General features: G+C 36.9%; 1 protein-coding gene across 7 annotated transcripts in view; it reads left to right on the top strand.

Annotated features, from left to right (window-relative positions):
• SPEF2 (sperm flagellar 2) overlaps positions 1-22,317 on the top strand; it is a 289,696-nt gene that overhangs the window by 235,104 nt on the left and 32,275 nt on the right. For all 7 annotated transcript variants that reach the window (XM_072605832.1, XM_072605837.1, XM_072605838.1 and 4 more), the window contains one exon: positions 14,984-15,076. In XM_072605832.1, coding sequence (XP_072461933.1) covers positions 14,984-15,076 — 93 coding nt within the window. The remainder of the gene's footprint in view (positions 1-14,983; positions 15,077-22,317) is intronic.

Here is a 22,317-nt window from a genome sequence, read left to right as displayed (position 1 = left end):
TCCATCTCTAACAAGGCAGCATTTAACTCCATCAAGAGTAAAGCACAAACATGCAGGATTCTTGATTCAGTAAGAAGGAAGATGGAATTCATTTGGAAAATTTGGAACCCAAGGTTTTGTGAAAATGAATGTTAAAAGTTAAATAAATAAATTATTTTTAAAAAATTCTTGCCAGAGTCCTTTTTAAGAGACTGGTCCTTCACCTGGAATATAGCTATCTTTCTGAGAGCCAATGTGGCTTCAGAAAGGGTTGAGAAATAATTTGCTTCCCAACAACTCCAGAGAAATGCCAGGAGCAAAACAGAGCTCTGTATACAATGTTTGTTGATCTGACCAAGATCTTTGGTACTGTCTGTCGTGAAGGCTTGTGGAAGATCATGGCAAAATTTGGTTGCCTCGAGCTCATCAGTATTATGGCATGCTTCCATGGATTCTGGATAACGGACAATAATTTCACAGTTTTCATCACCAATAGAGTGAATAGAGTTATGTGCTTGCTTCCATTTGGCACGATGCTTTCAGCAATGTTGTTGGCTGCCTTTACTGAGGATGAAAAGGGCATCAAGGTCAGATACCATGCTGACAATAAGTTATTTTACTTGAAAAGCTTACAAGCCACAACTCCAGGGAGAGTTGGTATACAACTTGCTCTTCACAGATGATGGTGCACTCAGTGCAGCCTCTGAGGTTGATTCAGCCTATGGATTGGTTCTCTGCCACTTGTGCTAATTTTGGCCTGACAATGAACACCAAGAATATGGAGGTTCTGCACTAGCCAGCACCACACCATCCATACATGGAACCATCAGTTATAGCAAATGAAGTTTTTAATGCTGTGGATAAGTTCATTTACCTTGGCAATATACTTTCCAAGGGTGTACACAGAGATGATGAGGTTGTCACACACCTTGCCAGAGCTTGTTCAGTGTTTGGGAGACTTCTAAGGAAAGTGTGAGAGAAAAGAGGTGTTAATTGGCTACCTACTAAAGTGAAGGCAAACAGAGCCATTGTGCTGACCTCAACGTTGTATGCCTGTAAAACAAGGACAGTATACCAGCACTGTTCCAGGAAAATTAAACACTTCTATTTGAATTATCTTAGAAAGATTCTCAAGATCACCTTGCAGGATAAGGTACCAGACAGTAAAGTCCTTTCTCGAGCTGAACTGTCAAGCATTTAAACTCTCCTACAGAGAGTGCAACTTCAGTGGGTTGTTCAAATGCCAAACACATTTTTGCCTAAAAGACAATTATACATAGAACTCACCCAAGCCAAGTGCTCATCTGGAGGTCAGAAAAAGCAATACAAGAACACTCTCAAGGTCTCTCTAAAGAACTGTGGAATCGATTGTGAGACATGGGAGACAATGGCACAGGACCACCCAGAATTATGTGCCCAGAATACCATGCCTACATCAAACAAGGTGTTGTATTCTATGAGCAGTAGCTCAAAAGAAATATGAGATGTGCAAATTTACAGATAATTCCGCTCCATATGTTCATAAGGACTATTTGTGCCTGACCTATGGTAGAGCCTTTGGGGCTCATGTTGATCTGTTCAGCCATAGTCAAACATACTGTACCTTGACTCTGGCATAGTGATGTCATTTTGGTCCTCTTCAAGCACAAAGGACAATGACCACTTTCCTGCATTGTAGAGCTGGGTCACATAGCTGCATGGAATTCTCCATAGCAATGGTATGGCATTAAAAGTGGGGGAATTCTTCATAAGATCCACTTTCACCTCCTCATGACCCTGTCACATGAAAGAACTGTTTCAACTAAACTTTGCCTCTCAATGGGTTTTAATTAAGAGTCTGTGAAAATGCCTTTATTACAGGGGACCCCTCCTGGAAAAGAGGGCCATGAAAATTGTTGTCACCTTTTGCAACCTACTATGGAATTGCCTTAAGAAAGTTCACAGTCACTGGGCTATCAGTATAGCTGCTGAGATCCAGTCCTGCACTGAGCTCATGAGTATAAAAAGTGATCTCTGAACTGGGCAAAAGGGTAGCCTAGATGACCTGAATATTCTCTTTTGATGCCTAAAGGTTTTTGTTCTCTCCCTAAAGCCTTAATTGCCCAGAAATCTTTGTTTAATTCACACCATTGATAGCTAAAGATGGCTTGGAACTTGTGTCCAATTTTGCAGAGATCCAGCAACAGTAGCTTACATAAATTCTAGTTATTGCTTCCCCTATGAGAAAAAAAGAAACAGAGCTCTTAGGGAGGGAAAAAGCAGCATGCCATTATGCACTATTTATGAAAATCCTAGTACAAAAATTATGAAATAAATAAGCAAACAAGTAAACAAATGGATAGCTATAGATACATAGACACAGTTAGATAGGTGTATGAGTAAATAAACATATATGTGAGTGAATGAGTAAAGCATTTCATGAGATCCACATTATCATCTTTAACCAGGACCTTGCCTGGCTGGACATACTAGTTGCTTGGCTCTTGGGTTCTTTTTATCCTGTTTTTATTTGTTGTTGCCTAACTGCAAATTCACCACAACAGCAAATTAGAGACTCTTGACTTCAAGGATATAATAGCATGCCAAACTTTTGAAAACAGATGAAGACACTTGTGTACATGTGCTCAGCAATTAAGAAATGTAACAAAAAATGTACCTTTAAATTGGCATGGAGCTGTGCTTCATCTTTCACATGCTGCCCTTTGTAACAAGTCATGGTTTTACTTCCACAGAATTTTTTGTTCTGAAATTACTGACTCATATTTTGTCAGTCAGCATTATCATAGGGTTAATGAGTCAGAAGTTCCAGGATAAAAGGTTTGCATTTGTTCTATGTAGAAAAGTAGAGCTTTAAGCAGTATGGTCATATTTTAGAGACAGAGCTCAAGATATTTCCATATTTTAAGAGTAATCAGGTAATAATCAAGTAAAGCAGGATGTGGTTGACTTAGACTCCCTTATCAATTTGAACCTTACCTACTTAGTTCGGCAAACCCTAAGATTTTTGTGCAGCTTCAATTGACACTCATTTTTTTACCAACTGTTTATTTTTCAGGCCTTTATCTCCCGCCTTACCCATCCTTTTGGAAACAGCCTACTAATTGATGTCTTTGCCTAAAATTTCTCCCCTCTCTAATCCATCCTCCAAACCACTGTCAAAGTAACATTCCTAAAGCACAGAGCTAGCTGACAACTGGTCATACCCCTCCTCACTAAACCCTAGTGGATCCTTATTTCCTCTATAGTCAAATGCAAACTCTTCTGTTTTGCTTCTAAAGCTCTTCACAACCTAATTTCAATTTTCCTGCCTCATTATCCAGCCTTCCCTTCCGTGCAGGCTAGAGTCTAGCTTCCCTGCTTGCTGTTCTTGACATACAAAGCTCATCTTTTTTCTCCATGCCTTGGTGCAAACTGTTCTGCAGGACTGGAATGTGTCCCCTCCTAAATTCAGCCCCTCAGGAAGCCTAATTTCCCTCAAAGCGCATCTCAGACGTCACCTCCTACAGAAGGCCTCTCCTAACCCCCCTTGCATCCCTCCGAAAAAGTTGCTTTGTATTTATTTCTTACGTATTCGTAAATGTTTACATATTTATTTTTTACATTAATCCCTGTGTTTCCACTAATAAAAGCTAAACTGCTAAGGAGAAAGGACTATTTCTTTTTTGTGTTTCTCCAGTGCTTAGCAGAAACAGTAACTGACGCGTAGTAAGTACTTAAGAAATGCTTGCTGTTTAGTTGATTCTCTACCTAGGATCAATTTACAAATATTTTCTAATGAGGCTTTCTTATATGTGGAATATTTTGAGATAGTCATCGCTATATTCAAAGACTTAATTTGTTCTTTCATAAATAAAAAATGCAAGAATATTGCAGAATTTGAAAACCTGAATGATGGATTAGAAGGTATGTTTGATGGACCGTTGTGCCTAAGGCAATTAGGTAGTGTAATGGAAGGGATGCCAGACCTGGAATCAAGAATATTTGAATTCAAATGTGGACTTAGACACTTACTAGATATGTAATTCTAGGCAAGTGACTTAATCCCTGTCTGCCTTACTGTTCCCATCTGTAAAATGAAGATAATAATGTTACCTACCTCTTGGGGTGGTTGTGAGGATTAAATGAGATAATAATTGAAACAAAATAAGAACTATATAGTTGGTTATTATTATTAGGGCTACACTAATGCACTAGGGGATTGGGGTCAATCCCTCAAGCTTCTTGCCTAAACCCATGGAGAAGATTCTTGAAGCTGGATTTTCCTTTGAGGAATGTTGTAGCCAGTTCTAATCTAAGAACTGAGTTCCTCTATAACTTTTCTGCCTTATATGCAGAACCAAAAATAGCCATTCTCTACCAAATGCTCATAACCCTGTGTTGACAGGTAAAACCAGCATCACCTCTGGCCAGAAACCTTGACCAGCTATCTTGATACATTTCCCCCTTAGGTTCAATTGCTTCTCGATAAAGGTATCCATCTTCACCAACTGAACATCAAAAACAAGAGACATCTTGTAATGGGAAAGGAGAGAGTCTAGGACCAGACTAGACCTACCCTCGTTTGTGAGGATAGGGCAAACTAGTAGAAGTCATGCATTCTGAAAGGCATCAATAACCAGAAACCAATCAACAAATATTTATTGAGTGCCTACTATGAGCTAAAAGATATGTCATCAATACAGCAAGAGATCTGCAGCTTCACTGGTATGAAACCCCTCTACCAATACAAGTTGCAACCCTACAAGCATTTATAGGCTCCAAAGTAGCAAAAGAACCATTACCCAGGGATGAACCTCTTTCAGCTCATGTAGTGGTACTTAGAACCAAGCCAGACAACATCCTGGCTATTGCAGATGCATCTGCTAAGTGTTTTCAGCTTTCCAGAACTTACCAGAGCTTGTACTCTACTGACCTGACCTTCAGGACTCAAGGTGCATTTGTGCTGCACAATGAGGCAACAGATTAGAACATTCATTAGAATACCTGTGCTTAAAAAACATTATATGATAAATAGCTAATGAATGTTATTGATTCTAAGCTACATTGAAATTCATAGATAAGAGAGGTCTTTGAAGGGCGATGAGAACCAGGAAAGTCCTCACAAAAAAGCTTGGCACTTCTCACATCTGTTCTAAACTTTCTACTGTCCTCAAGCCACCAACTATGTCTTCCACCTCACTTTCCACACTCCTCAACTATCCTTTATTCCTCTGATTCTCATTTATCCTTCCTTCTAGTCTCAGAGGAAGAGGTAACTCTTCTCCATGCTGCAATCAACCTTTTACTTAACCTGTACCTTTGTTCCTATCCCATTCTCACACCTCTGTTACCTTTTTCCGTCTCAATTATGACCTGTCTCTTGCATCTTTAATCTCTTTGTCTCTTTGCCTGTCCTTCCTCCCCTTTCCTCACCTTCTTCTTCTTTTTCTCTCCCTCTTATCACCATGCTGACTCTATATCTCTGTCCCTGTTTCTGTCTTTTTGTGTGTCAATTTCTGTGTCTGTCTGTGTTGTTCTCTGTCTCTCTGTCTTTGTCTCTGTCTCTTCATCTTTCTCTCTTGTCTTTTTTCTCTCTCTTGTTCTCTCTCTTTCTGTTGTTCTCACTCTCTCTCTCTCTCTCTCTCTCACACACACACACACACACACACACACACACATACACACACACACACACACACACATACACACACTCTTTCCTCTTCTTAATCTATAAAATTGCTCTTCATCTTAAACAACAACAACACTTTCTCTTGACCCTGACAACACCTCAGATCATTATCCTTTCTCTTCCCTCCTCCTTCATTGTCAAACTCTTAGAAAGTTTACAAAAAAAGGCAAGGACAGAGAAAGGATCAAGAAGAAATGGATAGACTGCCATATCCAGTGTTTCAAAGGAGGTCAAGGAAGATAAGGAGACAGAGAACAGTCATTGAATCTGACACCAAGATCTCACTTTGGAGGGAGATTGATTGATAAAGTTATAAGAATGGAAGCTACATTACCAATGGTTAAGGTGTGAGTGGGTGTTGGAGAAGTAAAAGCAGCAAGTGTAAAGTAATCTTTCTAGATGCATGATAATGAACACTTTTCATCCCTTTTTTAGCTTTTAAATCTTAGTTGTCTCTAAGATTCTGTCGTAGCTCCTGTTCTCTGCACGTGTGTGGCCTCTCCCTTGATCATCTCATCTACTCTCAAGATATCAGTCATCTCTATGCAGATGATTTTCAAACCTATATCTTTATTTACAGCCTTTGCTCAGAGGTTGTAATGCGTTTCCAACTACCTGTTGGATAATTTTATCCTGGGTGTCATGTTAGTCCCCTAAATTCAACATTTGTCAACATGGGATAGCGCAGATGTGTGTCAAACATGCAGCTGAGGAACCACATGCAGCCCACAACACTCTCTAATGTGGCCAAAGTAGATTAAAATGTAATTGGAAAACATTTTATAAAACTGATAAAGATACAATAGAACATAGATAATGATTCTTTTTAAAACTAAGTTAACATGTAGTCCACAAGGATCCTTCTGTATCGTTTCATAGTCCCATTTCTATTTGAGTTTGATACCACTAGGGTAGCAGAAACATCTTTTCTCTGTCTCTTATTACCTGTAAGAATTTGTCCAAGGCATTTAACCTCAGGGAAACTGAGTTTGCTCAGCTTCTAAGGCCCCCTATAATTCTAAAGCCTATGTCTCAAACTGAACTCATTCATTCATTTATTCAGCATTTATTTATTAAGACTCTGTCCTGGGCAGAGCCAAGATGGTGGAGTAAGGCAGGAACTTGCCTTCTCCCCCAACCTCCTCCAAATAACTTTTTAAAAATTTCTCTAAACAAATTCTAGAGCAGTAGAATCCACAAAAATACAGAGTGAAGCAAATTTCCAGCCCAAGACAACTTGGAAGGTCAGCAGGAAAGGTCTGTTGAACCAGGGTAAGACAGGAGCACAGGCTGCATCAGTGCAAACCAGGATCCAGCAAATCTGGAGCAGGCCTTGGGGGTAATGTTGGTTTCCAGACCTCTCAGCCCATAGACATCAAAGACTACTTGGAAGTTCAGCAGGAAAGGTGTGTTGCACCTGGGTAAGAGTGGAACACAGTCCAGCCTGGGCCCCAAAAGCAGAGCCTGAGCCACAGCAAATCAGGAACAAGCCTTGACAGTGACTGAATCTGTACCAGCAGCGGCAGCAACTGCTTCTAGAGCTCTCAACTCACAGACAGTAAGAGGGTCAACCAGCTGGTCAGAAGGTGATTACAAGCATCTTTTTGCTAGCACTGCGGCATGAATCTGTTGCTTTGCCCATATTCATATCTGAACCAAAGTCCTGGGTGGCAGTCCTAGGGCAGTGAGGAGCACTAGCATAGCAGAGCTTGTGGCAACAGTGGAAGGAGGACCCTCCTCACAGTTACAGAGCTGAAAACAGTATTTGTTGTCACTCACATGCCAGATAACAGGCCAGGAGAGGCCTCTCTTTAGATCATACCATCTTGGAAGAACTGAAAATTAGAGATCCCTGGAAGTACCTCTGAAAAGAGCTGCACAAAACCCCTGAAGCTTGGGATGGTACACTGGAAGCAAAGTCCTACTTTAAAATGATGTTTAAAGTCAAGTAATAGGCTGGGAAAATGAGCAAACCCCGGGAAAATCTCTGATTATACAAAATTATTATGGTGACAAAGAAGATGAAAACACATTCAGAAGAAGACAGCAGAGTCAAAGCTCCTAAATCTAAAACCTTCGAGAGAAATATGAATGTCTTAAGCCATGGAAGAGCTCAAAAAGAATTTTGAAAATCTAGTGAGAAAAGTAGAGAAAAATTGGGAAGACAAATGAGAGTGATGCAAGAAAATCACGAGAAGAGTCAACAGCTTGGTGAAGGAGACAGAAAAATGCTGAAGAAAATAACGACTTAAAAAATAAACTAACCTAAATAACAAAAGAAGCCCAAAAAGCCAATGCAGAGAAGAATATCTTAAAAAGCAGAATTGGCCAGATAGAAAAGGAGGTCCAAAAACTCACTGAAGAACATAATTCCTTAAAAATAAGAAGGGAGCAAATGGAAGCTAATGACTTTATGAGAAATCAAGAACTGATCAAATAAAACCAAAAGAATGAAAATAGAAGACAGTGTCAAATATCTCATTGAAAAAATGACTAACCTGGAAAATAGAACCCAAAGAGATAGTTTACAAATTATTGGACTAGGAGGTGGAGCCAAGAAGGTGGAATAGTAACACAGACCTACTCTAGCTCTCCCCCCACAGCCCATAAAATAGCTGCAAAAAATGACTCTAAACAAATTATAGAGTAGCAGAAGCCACAAAATGACAGTAAAAGATTTCCATCCCAAGACAGCCTGTAAGACTGACAGGCACACCAGGTTCAGAGCAGAACACTGCCCAGCCTTGGCCATGCAGCATGGAGAGGACAGGACTAGAGCAGATTTCAGGGCATGGAATCATGGGTAGCAGTTGTGGTTCCCAGATTTCTCAACCCACAAACACCAAAGACAGCTTCAAATGTCAGTGAGAAAGCTCTTTCACCTGGGTGAGAGGAGTAAGCTTCCTGGCTCCAGGGCAGCAGCAGCCACTGCGGCAGCAGCTCCATTTTTGGAGCCCTCGACCTAAAGTCCCTGGGGGAATTGGACAGCCAGTCTGAGTTTCAGTCCTGAGTGGACATCCTGGAATGAGGAGGAGCACTAGCTTGGTGGAGCTGGTAGAGGCTCTGGAGAGTGAACCCTACTTGTAGTTCCAGGGCAGAAAAGAGTTCTTGTGGTTGCTCTCAGACCAGAGCGCAGACCAGGAGAGGAGTAAACTCCTTTCCCTCGATTGTGCCATCTTGGAGGAGCCAAGAATGTACAGTCTCCTAGAGTATACCCTCCATTTGACAAAGGACTCAAAAGTTAAGTAACTGGTTGGGAAAAATGCCCCCAAAACAGGAAAAAAACTATAGAAGGTTACTTTCTTGGTGAAAAAGTATTTTCTTCCATTCTTTAGGGTGAGGAAAAACAAAGTATGTCATTAGAGGAAGACATCAAAGTCAAGGCTTCTACATCCAAAGCCTCCAAAAAAATATGCAATGATCTTAGGTCATGGAAGAACTTAAAAAGGATTTTGAAAATCAAGTAAGAGAGGTGGAGGAAAAAATGGGAAAAGAAATAAGAGTGATGCAAGAAAATCATGAAAAGTGAGTCAACAGCTTCAAAAGGGGCCCAAAAAAAATGCTGACTAAAATAACACTTTTAAAAATAGACTAACTCAAATAGCAAAAGAGGTCGAAAAAGCCAATGAGGAAAAGAATATGTTAAAAAACAGAATTGGCCAAATGGAAAAGGAGGTTCAAAAGCTCACTGAAGAAAATAGTTCTTTAAAAATTAGAATGGAGCAGATGGAACTAATGACTTTATGAGAAACCAGGAAATTATAAAACAAAACCAAAAGAATGAAAAAATGCAAGATTAAGTGAAATATCTCATTGGAAAAACAGCTGACCTAGAAAACAGATCCAGGAGAGAAAATTTTAAAATTACTAGTCTACCTGAAAACCATGATCCAAAAAAGAGGCTAGAAATCATCTTCCAGGAAATTATCAAGGAAAAGTCCTGATATTCTGGAAAAAGAGAGTAAAATAGAAATGGAAAGAATTCATCAACCACCTCCTGAAAGAGATCCAAAAAGGAACTCCTAGGAATATTGTAGCCAAATTCCAGAGTTCTCAGGTCAAGGAGAAAATATTACAAACAGTTAGAAAGAAACAATTCCAGTATGGTGGAAATACAATCAGGATAACACAGGATTTAGCAGGTTCTACACTAAGGGATTGAAAGGCTTGGAATGTGATATTCCAGAGGTCAAAGAAGATAGGATTAAAACCAAAAATCACCTACCCAGCAAAACTGAGTATAATACTTCAGGGGAAAAATGGAATTTCAATGAAATAGAGGACTTCCAAGCATTCTTGTTGAAAAGACCAGAGCTGAATAGAAAATTTGACTTTCAAATACAAGAATCAAGAGAAACATGAAAAGGAACAGAACAGAACAGAACAGAAATGAGAAGCCTTAAGGAACGCATTAAAGTTGAACTGTTTGCATTCCTACATGGAAAGATGTTATTTGTAACTCATGAGACCTTTTTCAGTATTAGGGTAGTTTCAGTGAATATGTGTGTGTGTGTGTGTGTGTGTATATGTGTGTGTGTATACATATATATATATATATATATATATATATATATATATATATATATATATATATATATATATATATATATATATATACATACACATATATATGCAGGTGTATATGGGTATGTATGTATGTGTATATTATATATGTGTATGTATATGTACATGTGTGTATCTGTGTATGTATGTATGTGTATATATATAGAGAGAGAAAGTGTGCAAGGTGAGCTGAATATGAAGGGAGAATACTAAAAAAAAATGTACTGTTGAATGGAATGTACTAGAAGTAAGAGAAAGGGAGAGGCAGAATGTAGCAAATCATCTCACATACATGAGGGAAGAAAGAGCTTTTACAATGGAGGGGAAGAGGGGGGAGATGAAAGGAAATAATTGAGCCTTACTCTCATGAGATTTGGCTCAAGGGGGGAATAACATACACTCAGTTGGATATGGAAATCTATTTTACGCTGCAGGAATGCAAGGGGGAAGGGAATAGGAGATGAAAGATAATAGAAGGGACAGCATATTGGGGAAAGGGATAATCAGAAGCAAACACTATTGTGGGAGGACAAATCAAGGGAGAGAATGGAATAAATGAAGGGCAGGATAGGACAGAGGGAAATGTGGTTAGTCTTTTACAACATGAATATTATAGAAGTGCTTTGCATTGTTACACATATATGACCTATATTGAATTGCTTGTTTTCTCAATGAGAGTGGGTGGGGAGGGAATGAGAGAATATGGAACTCAAAACTTTAGAATGAACATTAAAAATTGTTTTAGCATGCAACTGTAAATTAAGCTATACAGGCAATGGAGTATAAAAATCTATTTTGCCCTACAGAGAAATAGAAGGGAAGGGGGATGGAAGAAGGGCAGGTAATAGAAGGGAGGACAGACTACAGGAAGGAGTGGATAGGGTGCATGCTGTCTTGGGGTGGGGGTGGGGAGAGAATTTTGAATTCAAATTTTTGTGGAAGTAAATGTTAAGAACTTGAAAATAAATTATATATTAAAAAATAAAAATTATTGGACTATCTGAAAGTCAGGATTTAAAAAAAGATCCTACACAGTTTATCAGTAATAGCATAGCCAAATTCCAGAGTTCTCAGGTCAGGAGAAAATATTACAAACAGTCAAAAAGAAACAGTTCAGGTATTATGGAGATACAGTCAGGATAACAAAAGATTTAGGAGCTTCTACATCAAAGGACCAGAGGGCTCAGAATGTGATATTCCACAGAGCGAAGGAGTTAGCACTACAACCAAGAATCACCTACCCAGCAAAACTGAGTATAATCCTTAAGGCAGAAAATGGACATTCATTGAGATAGAGAACTTTCAAGTGTTCTTGGTGAAAAGACCAGAACTAAATAGAAAATTTGACTTTCAAATACAATACTTGAGAAAAGCATAAAAAAGGTAAACAGAAAGGAGAAATCATGAGGGACTTATTACACTGTTTACATTCCTACATGGGAAGATGATATTTGTAACTCATAAGAACTTTCTCATTAGGGTAGTTGGAAGGAATATATTATGTAGACAGAGGGCACAGGTATGAGTTCAGTATGAAGGGATGATATCTAAAAAATAAACTTAGGGATGAGAGAGGAATGTACTGGAAGAAAGAGAAAGGGAGAGGTAGAATGGGGTAAATTATCACATAAAAGAGGCAAGAAAAAGCTTTTACAGAAAAGGAAGAGGAGGGAGGTGAGGGGAAGTGAATGAACCTTACTGTCCTTACAATTGGCTCAAAGAGGGAATAGCATGCACACAAAATTGGCTATAGAAATCTGTCTTAGCCTACAGGAAAGTAAGAGGGGGAAGGGATGAAAGAAGGCAGAGTGGAAGAAGGGGGGGCAGATTGAAGGAGGGGGTAGTCAGAAGCAAAATGCTTTTGAGGAGGGACAGGGTGAAAGGAGAGTGAGAACAGAAACAAATGGGGGTGGGGGGAATAGGATGGAGGGAAATACAGTTAGGAATAGTAACTCTGAAAAAAACTAAAGCAAGTTCCTCCAATAACGACCTCATTTCTCAAACATATAGAGAGCTAGTCAAATTTATAAAAACAGGAACCCTTCCCCAATTGATGAATGATCAAAAGATATAATCAGTTTTCATATGCTGTAGTCAAAGCTATCTATAGCCATATGAAAAAATACTCTCAATTATTCATTGGAGAAATGAAAATTGAAACAATTCTGAGATACCACCTCATACCTATTAGCTTGTCAAATAGGACAGAAAAGGTAAATGACAAATGTTGGAGGTATGTGGGGAAAATGAGACTTTAATGCACTGTTGGTGGAGTTGTGAACTGGTTCAACCTTTCTGTAGAGCAACTTGGAAACATACCCAAAGGGCTATAAAACCAGGCATACCCTTTGACCTAGTAATACCACTATTAGGTATATATATCAAAAGAGATAAAAAAGACAAAACAGAAAAGGACCTAAATGTGCAAAAAAATATTTATAGAAGCTCTTTTCTGGGGGTAAAGAATTAGAAATTGAAGGGATATCCATCAGTTCAGGAATGGCTGAACAAGAAAAGATATGATTATGGTAGAATACTATTGTGCTATAAGAAATGATGACAGAATGCTCTCAGAAAACCTTGAAAGAATTGTGAACAAAGTAACAGAAATATTATAAGATGATCAGTTGTGAATGACTTAGCTGTTCTCAGCAATACAACCTAGATCCAAGACATCTCTGAATGACTTAGGATGAAAAATTCTATCCATCTCCAGAGAAAGAACTGATGGTGTCTGAATACAGATTAAAGTATACTTTTTAAAAAGTCTATTTTTCATGAGTTTTTTTCTTGTCTATGTTTTTTTCTACAACATGACTATTATGAATATTTGCATGACTACACATGTATAACCTATATGGAATTGCTTGCCTTCTCAGTGGGGGTAGGAGGACGGCCAGAGGAAAGGAGAGAATTTGAAACTCACTGTTTTAAAACCAAATGTTAAAAATTGTTTACATGTAACTGGGGAAAATAAAATACTAAATAAATACCAAAAAAACCCTCCATCCTAAGCATGGTGCCATGCTTGGTACTTAGGGTATATACAACATTTAAGTAAGACCTTGTCCCCAAACTTAGTAATCTTAAAGACTAGTAAGGTAATGAGACAAAAACAGATAACTATATATAATGACCCATGATAATTGATAGAAAATTTCAAGAAAACAATCGTACTATATAGGCTCCTATTTAGGAAAACAATGTTTGAGAAAGATTGCTCTAGTGGTGCCACTTGGGGAGAACTTGAAAGCACATAAGTTTGTTTGGAATCTATAACACTCTCTCAGGGGTAAAGAATAAAGGTATAAAATAGGGTGGTGCCAGTGAGAAGAAAAAAGAAGGAATGAATCTAATAGGCATTTTGAAGGCAAAAATGAGAAGACTTGTTAATTAATTGACTAAGAAGAGTAAAGGAGAAAAAAACGTCGAAGCTGATTCTAGGGTCACTGGGAAGGAGGGAAGAGGTCAATATTAGAAATAAGGAAATCAGAAAGGAGAACTGATCATAGGTGGAATGAGGGGGCAAATAAGTTTGGTTTGAGTTGGGTTGCGTTTTAGATAACAATAATAAAATGGAAATAGAAAAAATCAACATACAATAGAAATGTAGGACTGGAACCCAGAAGTTATTAGGGCTGGAGATGTAGACTTAGGATTCACCTTGCATTTGGAGATGAGGGTTGAAATGATGGGAACAGATCAGATTGCCAAGGGAGAGATCGGCTATAGAATGAGAAGAGTCTAGTGTACTGAGGACTTCATCTCAGATAGCACCAGAATTCTCAAAGGAGAAAGATGAACCTGTGAAGAATTTAGAGAAGCAGCAGCCAAAGAGGAAGCCATCCAAGAAAGTGCCTTATCCCAGAACTTTGGGCAGAAAAAAATTTCAAGGAGAAGGCAGTAAACAATGCCAAATGCTACCCAACTCAACAATGAGGAATAAGAAGAAGATATTGAATTTAGAAATTCTAAACTCACTGATGATCTGAGAATATTAGTAGACTTTCTCATACAGAATAAAGAGGGCAAAGAAAAGGGAAGAGCATAAGTAGTAAATTAAGACAGGAAATGTTGGCCACTAATTCCAGAAGTCTAAAAGCAAGGAAATAAATAAGACTATGCAGTGATAATAGGAGGACCACTTGACAAATCATTATAAAGGATCACAGATTGAGAACTGGAACTCCCCTCCCCCCCTTTCTTATGAGACACCATGAGGTTAAGTAACTTGCCCAAAAGCACTCAGGTATTAAGTGGCATGGCCAGAATAACAGCAATAATTATATAGTGCTTCCTGCATGGCCCAGGTAGTGTACTAAGTGCTTTATAAATATTATCTCATTTGATCCTCACAACAACTTTGGGAGGTAGATCATTATTTTCCCCATTTTACAAATGAGGAAAATCGGGCAGGCAGAGATTAAGTAATTTGCATTGAGTAACACAGCTAATAAGTAGCCAAGTTCAGATTTGAACTGAGATCTTCCCACCTCTAGGCTGAGTACTCTATCCACTATACCACCTAGTTAAAATCTAGGTTCTCTGACTACAAGGCCATGGCTCTTCTCATTGTGCAATATTATATATGCTGCTGTTACTTAGATGTGATATTACTTTTAAAGAGAAACATCAAAAAAGAACTATCTCCCAAAATATATGCAACAATTCCAAATACAGAGATAAATGATGTTGACTCACTTAGAAAAAAAAGTTTCTGCTAAATGAAAAATAAATGAAATAATTAAGCTTTTTTTTTTGTTTATGATATAGGTTGGTTTGTGGTTTACAGGTGATGTATATATCAAAATTCCAGAAGACCCATATGAACCTTTGCCGTTTAATAGAGCAGAGCATCTTATAGAGGTAATTATTAAAATTCTTGAAGAATTGACTGTCATAATCCTCTTGAAAATAGGTTTGGTTTTTATTACCGATATATGGGGTATTTTGCAGTTTTCACAATATTTTCCTTAATTACACCCTGGGCTATAATTTAGGAGACACAGGTTTTAACTCAAGTTTTAACAACTACTTAGCCATGTGAACTTGGGCAAATAAGTTATTGTCTTTGTGCCTTAGTTTCTTTATCTGAAAAATGAGGTGATTAAACAAAATGGTAAAAATGACATGTCACTGTTGGTCACTTGCCCTAAGGAAGTGAAAGACAGAAAGTCTCAATACATAACAAAACATTTATAATACCTTTAGTAATAGACAAAAAAGAAGAAACAGAAACAAGTGAGCAAGCAAAACCTGGAAACAAAATGGGAGCCCATCAATTGGAGAATGAATAAAAAAAGGTACCTCAATTAAATAGTATTATATTAGAAATTCAGAAAAAACATGAGAGGGCTGATACAAAATTATGCAGAATAAAGTAAGCAGAACCAGGAAAATAATACATGTAGTGACTAGAGAAATGTTACTGAAAAGACTGCTATCATGAAATCTACATCTATAGAATTATAATGAGGAAATTTGGTACCAGAGAAGAAATGAGGAGTTGTCTGTCCCTCCTTGCCTTAGAGAGACATGTTAGGGAGGAGTCAGGGGAGACATTGATTATGGAGTGTTGCTATCAGTTGCATAACTATTTTTTCTTATGTAAATGAAGCCTCACTGAATGGAAGTAAGTCAAAAATATATCAAGTGTATGTGTGTGTGCGCGTGCGCATGCATGTAAGTAGCTGTGTGTGTACATATATAAATACAGGCATCTATAAAACTTTTAACAAATAAAATCTAGAAGTTTGGAAAGGACTTTTCTCCATTCCACCAAATATAATGTCCTATGATTAAAAACATATTGGATATTATATAATATCTTGTATGATTGACAAATTTGACATATTCAGTATTCCTAATAGCCATGGTGCTCTTGAATCTTGGTGCACAAAAGAAAATGGAAAACATGATAACTAGTTAGATCACAGTGTAAATGTTTGTCTTCAGAAATGCTAATATATCAAAATGTTTAATATGTGAAAGGTGTTAAGTCCCACAAAATCTATCAATATTCTTACATGAGTGCAGAATTCTAGACAATCAGGAATATTGTAAGTAGAGAGGGATGGGAGATTTGAATAGAGGACAGTATGAAGAATTCTGTACCAGATATGCCTCACATTTATTCATTTGTGGAAAACTCAAGCAAACTTTATTGACTATAATAAAACATCAATTAAGTTAAATTCAACAAATAATTATAGAGTGCCATTTTTATTTTCTGACTGGTGGTATGTGATTTAAGGGGCACAGAAATTCAAGCCTGGAGGTAGGCAGTTTCAGGCACAATTTGAGTACTTAAAACATTTGTAAAATGATGTCTATGACTTCTGGTTATTATGATGGCCTGAAAGTTCACAGAAAAGCTCTGCTGTCTCACAACTACTCTAGAAATGATCTAAAAATGATATGAGATTGAAGTATGATAAAGAAATCTGAAGACAAGCGTTACTAAACTCCTTCATCCAGTCTAGCAAAAAGATAGCCCCAAACTGCAACTGGAAGAAGAGTCCCACCAAGTAAGCAAGTGGACAGACTGGCAATTGACAACAGGGCTATGACAAGGGAAATCCCAAGGGCACAAAAATACCACAGTACCATTCTGACTAAAAGTGCCCTAGGTGAGCTGGAAGATCACAGAGCTCTCACTAGAGATAGTGAAGTCTGCCAGTCTTCTGAGCCTAGACACACCAGGGAATATAGAAGCCAACAGCAGAAGCCCAAGAAATTAAATGCAGGACCAAATCACATCTGACCACCCTATTCAAAAGTAGGAGAGTGAAAAATGCCTTGCCATGTAATGAAATCACAAATCATCAACTGAAGCTAAAAAGTAAAGTCATGAGAAAAAAATAACAAAATCAGAAGTCTGAAAAATAAGAGAAAAAGTGAAGCATCTACTATCACAAACAATTCCTATAAACAGGTCAGTGAGAGAGAATTTAAAAATCACTGGACTCTCTGAAATTTGTAATTAAAAAATAGTCTAGATGCCATTTTTCAAGAAATCATAAATGAAAACTGATTTATTAGAACTACAGAGAAAAGTGGAAATAGAAGAAATCTGCTAGTTACCTCCTAAGTCCCCAAATGAAAACTACAACAAATGTTGGATCAAATTAAAGAACATCCAGGCTAAAGGGGGAAAAAAACCACTTCAAATAGCCAGAAAGAAAAAAAATCATATATCAAGGAACCACAGTCACACAAGACTTGGCAGCAACTACCTCAAAAGACAGAAAACCTTAAAATATGACATTTCAAAATACGAGATTCATATAAATATGAAGGCTCCAACCATGAATAACTTACTTAGAATACTTGGTGTAATCATGTTGAGGTGGAACAATTGACCACTGATGGAATAAAAGACTCTCAAGCATTCATGATAAAAAGACCAGAATTTCCCACCCAGCTACACTCCTTTGGACTTCTCCATGATGCCCTGAGAACTTCATCATCCTGCAAGACCACTTCACCCCTGGAATGCACACTTCTTCCGTGTTCCCTGCTCCTGGATGTCCTCCTTCTGATTAAGAAGGACCTTCGTTTAATGAGGGCATTCAAGCTAGCTATCTTCATTTCCTACACAGCTGCACTCCTCTAGACTCTCCATCATGTATTTATTCTGAGTACCTTCCTCCTTCCTTCTTCAGCTTGCCTTTGTGCCCTTCCCCAGAGATTTTAAGGTCCTTATTTCCATTGATTAACACAGTACCTAATACATACTTAATAATTGTTTGCTGATTGAATTGAAACTTTGGAATGTAGGTATGGAAGTCAAGATATAGCTAGAAATGCAAATATAACTTGAGCAGTTGGAAGTAATTAAATCACCAAATGATGACAAAGCATTTACGTTCTAATGGGCAAAGAAGAGACAACTGTCTCTTCAGAATCCCAATTCCTGAAGAGTCACAGAGGGAAAGAATTATGACAAATAAAGGAAGTTGCGTGGAGTTTTTTAATCTAAAGAGATGAAAGAAAAGGGATGAAGGTCAAATTTATTATTTCTCATAATTAGAGAAAATGAGTGGAAGAGCATATGAACATGGAGGAAAGGATTAAGGGAGTAAGCACCACTGAAACTATTATCTGCACCAGGAAAAGGAGAGTTAAACACACAGATACTTTGTAATAATAATAATAATACATTAATTTGTAATAATAATACTATATTATTATAGTATATGTGATGTACTATAATAATATTATATATGTATACACAATAATACATTAAATTTAACCCAGAAAATAGCACAAATAGAGAAAAAGGAAAGGCACAAAACAGAGAGTAGAGGGAATAGTCTTAGGTAAAATCCACTTCATCTTAAGAGGGTAGATAATAAAAGGAGGATCAAAATGAAAAGTAAAGACAGAAGTAGATCACCAGTATTGATTACATTCCCTCTCTTTCATTATCTTCTTTGTAAAGAGGGGGATAAGAGGCAAAGAGAGGGAAGAGTACAAAAGGACACTATTAATCATGGTCATGATTGGGCTGAACTCACTTGTATAAAAAAAACAAGAGAGGGGAATGGGTTCAAAAACAGAATCCAATAATATTTATAAGTAACTCACTGAAGCAGAAGTATTCACACAGAATTTTAAAAAGGTGCTGGAATGGAATATATTATACTTCATGACATGAGAACTCAAAAAACAGGGCTAGTAAACATGATCTCAGACAAAGCAATGGTAAAATTGGACACAATGAAGAATGAATAAACAATAAAACCACATTAAACTTGAAGGCACTATAAACAATGAAATAATATGAATACTTAATTTATGTGCATCAGGTGACATAGCATCTAAGCATCTGAAGGAAAAGTTTACTAAATTATAAAGATATATCAAAAATACAATACAATAGTTGAAGACTTCAGAGTACTCCTTTAAGACAACAGTCAAGTGCAAGTCATGTCATCATTTCTCTGATGTCATGGTCTCCTTTGACAACGAAGGATGAACACAGACCTGTGAGTAGACTGAGCTGCCTCAATGGGAACCCAGACAGCTGGGTAACTCAACTCATCAGCTCCTTTCCGTCCCCCCTCCCTTTTCTTGTCCTCTGCAAAGAAAGGTAAATTTGAATGGTCAGAGGGTACCCAGTTAACATGGGATTTAATGGCCATATTCCTTTCCTTTCTCCTTCCTTCCTTCCTTCCTTCCTTCCTTCCTTCCTTCCTTCCTTCCTTCCTTCCTTCCTTCCTTCCTTCCTTCCTTCTTCCTTCCTTCCTTCCTTCCTTCCTTCCTTCCTTCCTTCCTTCTTCCTTCTCTTTGCCAAAACCTTAAACCCAGTGCACTTTGAAGCCCATACATTGCACAATAGGTCCATGTCCAAACTACTTAATGCCTGTTTTGGGGACCCTCCTGGCTTCAGAGTGGCATGGTCTTCTTTGGAAATGAAGGACAAACATGGCTTCATTGTGATGATCAATAGTAACTGTTGCTCTTTCCCTCTCAGCTGGATTTACTTAATTGTTTCTTTTGCTCATTAAAGGGGCTGTTCCCTGTTTACTTTTCAAAGGGGCCTATTCACTGAATGGGCATTACCTCACTCTGAGTATTTGAATAGGCCAAATTCTCCCAGTGCATCCTGGGCCTCCTCCAGTCATCCTGATGAATATCTGGTCCCTGGATCCAGGTGGCCCAGGGGAAGTGAGGCTGGTGACCTTGCACAGCCCTCCCTCAAAACAAAGTCAAATGTAAGTCTTGCCATCATTTCTCTGGTGGCATGGCCTTTTTTAGGAATGAAGGACAAACTCAAAATTGTAACAAAAAGATAAATATAAAATTTCAAGACATGAATAGAATTTTAGAAAAGTTACATATGAAATATCTCTGGCAATTACTAAATGGGGAAAAGAATGAAGTATATACCTTTCTAAGCCATGCATGAATGACAACTTATGAAACAAATTAGCCATATGGGAGGGCATAATGAACAAATGGCAGAAAAATAGAGATATTTAACATATCTATTACTGACTACACTATAATAAACATGTAGCCAATAAATATTCTTTGAAGAGAGGATTCAGAAGTGTATGGATACTAAATAATTTAATCTTAAAAAATTGTTCATCAAAGAGCATAGAAATAATAGACCATTTCATTAAAGAAAATGACAAGTCAACATACCAAAAATTTTAGGGTGTAGTTAAAATGGCCCTTAGGAAAATTTATATCACTAAACACTTTTATCTAAAAAAGAGAAAAAGAATAGACCATTGAATTGACTATGCAACTAAGAAAATAGAAAAGCAACACATCAAAAGCCCCCAACTACAAAAAAAAGATTCTTAAAATCAAAGAGATTAACAAAATTAAAAGAAAAAATACACAGTGAACAAATAGTACATGCTATTTTTAAAACTGATAAGATAGTTAATCCATTTTAATTCCATTTTAATGGAAAAAATCAAATTAGAAGCATCAAGAATGAAAAAGAATTCCCTATAAATTATACAGAAATAAGAAAAACAGAAACTATTTTAACTGCGTTTAAGCCAACAAAATTGATAACTTAAATAAAATGGTTTAATTATAAAAATATAGCATAGACCAACAAAACAAAATATGGGGAAACAAATAAATATGAGGAAAAAACTAGACAAGTACTGAATGAATCTCCCAAAAGGAAAAAAATGCATCCATGGATTCTATCAAACATTAAAATTACAAGTAATTGTAATGTCACATAAACTATTTGTAAAGATAGAAATAGGATGTTTCTTAATAGATTTCTTCTTGAAAACAAAGATAGTCTTGATACTTCAACTAAAGAGAAGGAAGTAAAGAAAGAAAGCTATAGACAATGTTCCTATACTGATGAAAAAAGATTGCATGAAATATTAGCAAAGAAGCTATAGGAACATATTCAAAAATGTTGTACTTCATGGTTATTTTAGGATTTGTGGAGGATTGGTTCAATTGGTTCAATGGAAAACTATAAAGAAAATAAACTACACTAATAACAAAAAAAAATACACATAACACGATTACAGCAATAGATGAAAAACCTTTTGATAAAATACATTTATCTCTTTTAAGACAGTTTAAAAAATAGAATCCTTTCCTTAGTATGATAAACAGTCTCAATCTAAAATTAAGAGGCAGCATTACACATAATAGACATACTAAAGTGAGTCCTCTGTGATAAGATCATGGAAAAGCAAGGATAACAATCATCATCACCATTGGTTTTGAAGCCGATAAATGGGCACAGTGGATAGAATTATGGGCTGGGAGTCAAGAAGATTTGAGTTCAAATTCAGGCTCCAACACTTACTAATTGTGTTGCCCTTAACAAGTCACTTAACTTCTGCTTGCTTCAGTTTTCTCAATTGTAAAATAAGGATAATAATAGTACCTACCTCCCTTGATTGTTGTGAAGATCATATGAGATATTTGGAAAAACCTTAACAGAACGCTTGGCACGTAATAGGTGCTTAATAAACACTTGTTTCCTTCATTTCCTTTGAACAGTAAATGTCAACTATATAAGATAAGAAAAAGAAATATAAGGAATACAGACATGCAAAGAAGAAAGAAAATTATTACTTTTGCAGATGATCAATATTTATGTAGAGAAACTTAGAGATTCAATGAAAATTTAATTGAAACTAACTTTAGTAAAATAATAAGATATAAAATAAATCTCATACAAATTAACATCCTTTTTATATATTACCAAGAAAACTCTGCAAGAAGAGTTAGAAATTCCATTTAAAATTGATACAATGTATAAAGCATTGGAGATTCCATCATGTGATATATACTATAATATAACTAAAAATAACCTTGATGGAAATAAACATAAACAATTAGAGAGAATTTAATTGCTCTATTTAAACCATGACAATATAATAAAAATAACAGTACTAATTAGATCAATTTGCCTTTGCAGTACCATCACAATAAAACCACTAAAATGTTATTTTATTTTATAGAGCTAGGAAAAATAAACATCAAGACTGTTTGATACTAACTAAATAAAATAGAAAAATTGAGCAACTTAAGTGGAGCAGATTAAGGACACAAAATCCAGAAGCAAATGAAGACTATGGGATAGTGTTCAATAAGGCCAGAGA

This window comes from Notamacropus eugenii, chromosome 4 (genome assembly GCF_028372415.1).
Source record: "Notamacropus eugenii isolate mMacEug1 chromosome 4, mMacEug1.pri_v2, whole genome shotgun sequence".
Lineage (NCBI taxonomy): Eukaryota > Metazoa > Chordata > Mammalia > Diprotodontia > Macropodidae > Notamacropus > Notamacropus eugenii.
Note: the sequence above shows the minus strand (reverse complement) of the source record. Positions and strands in the feature narration are given on the sequence as shown.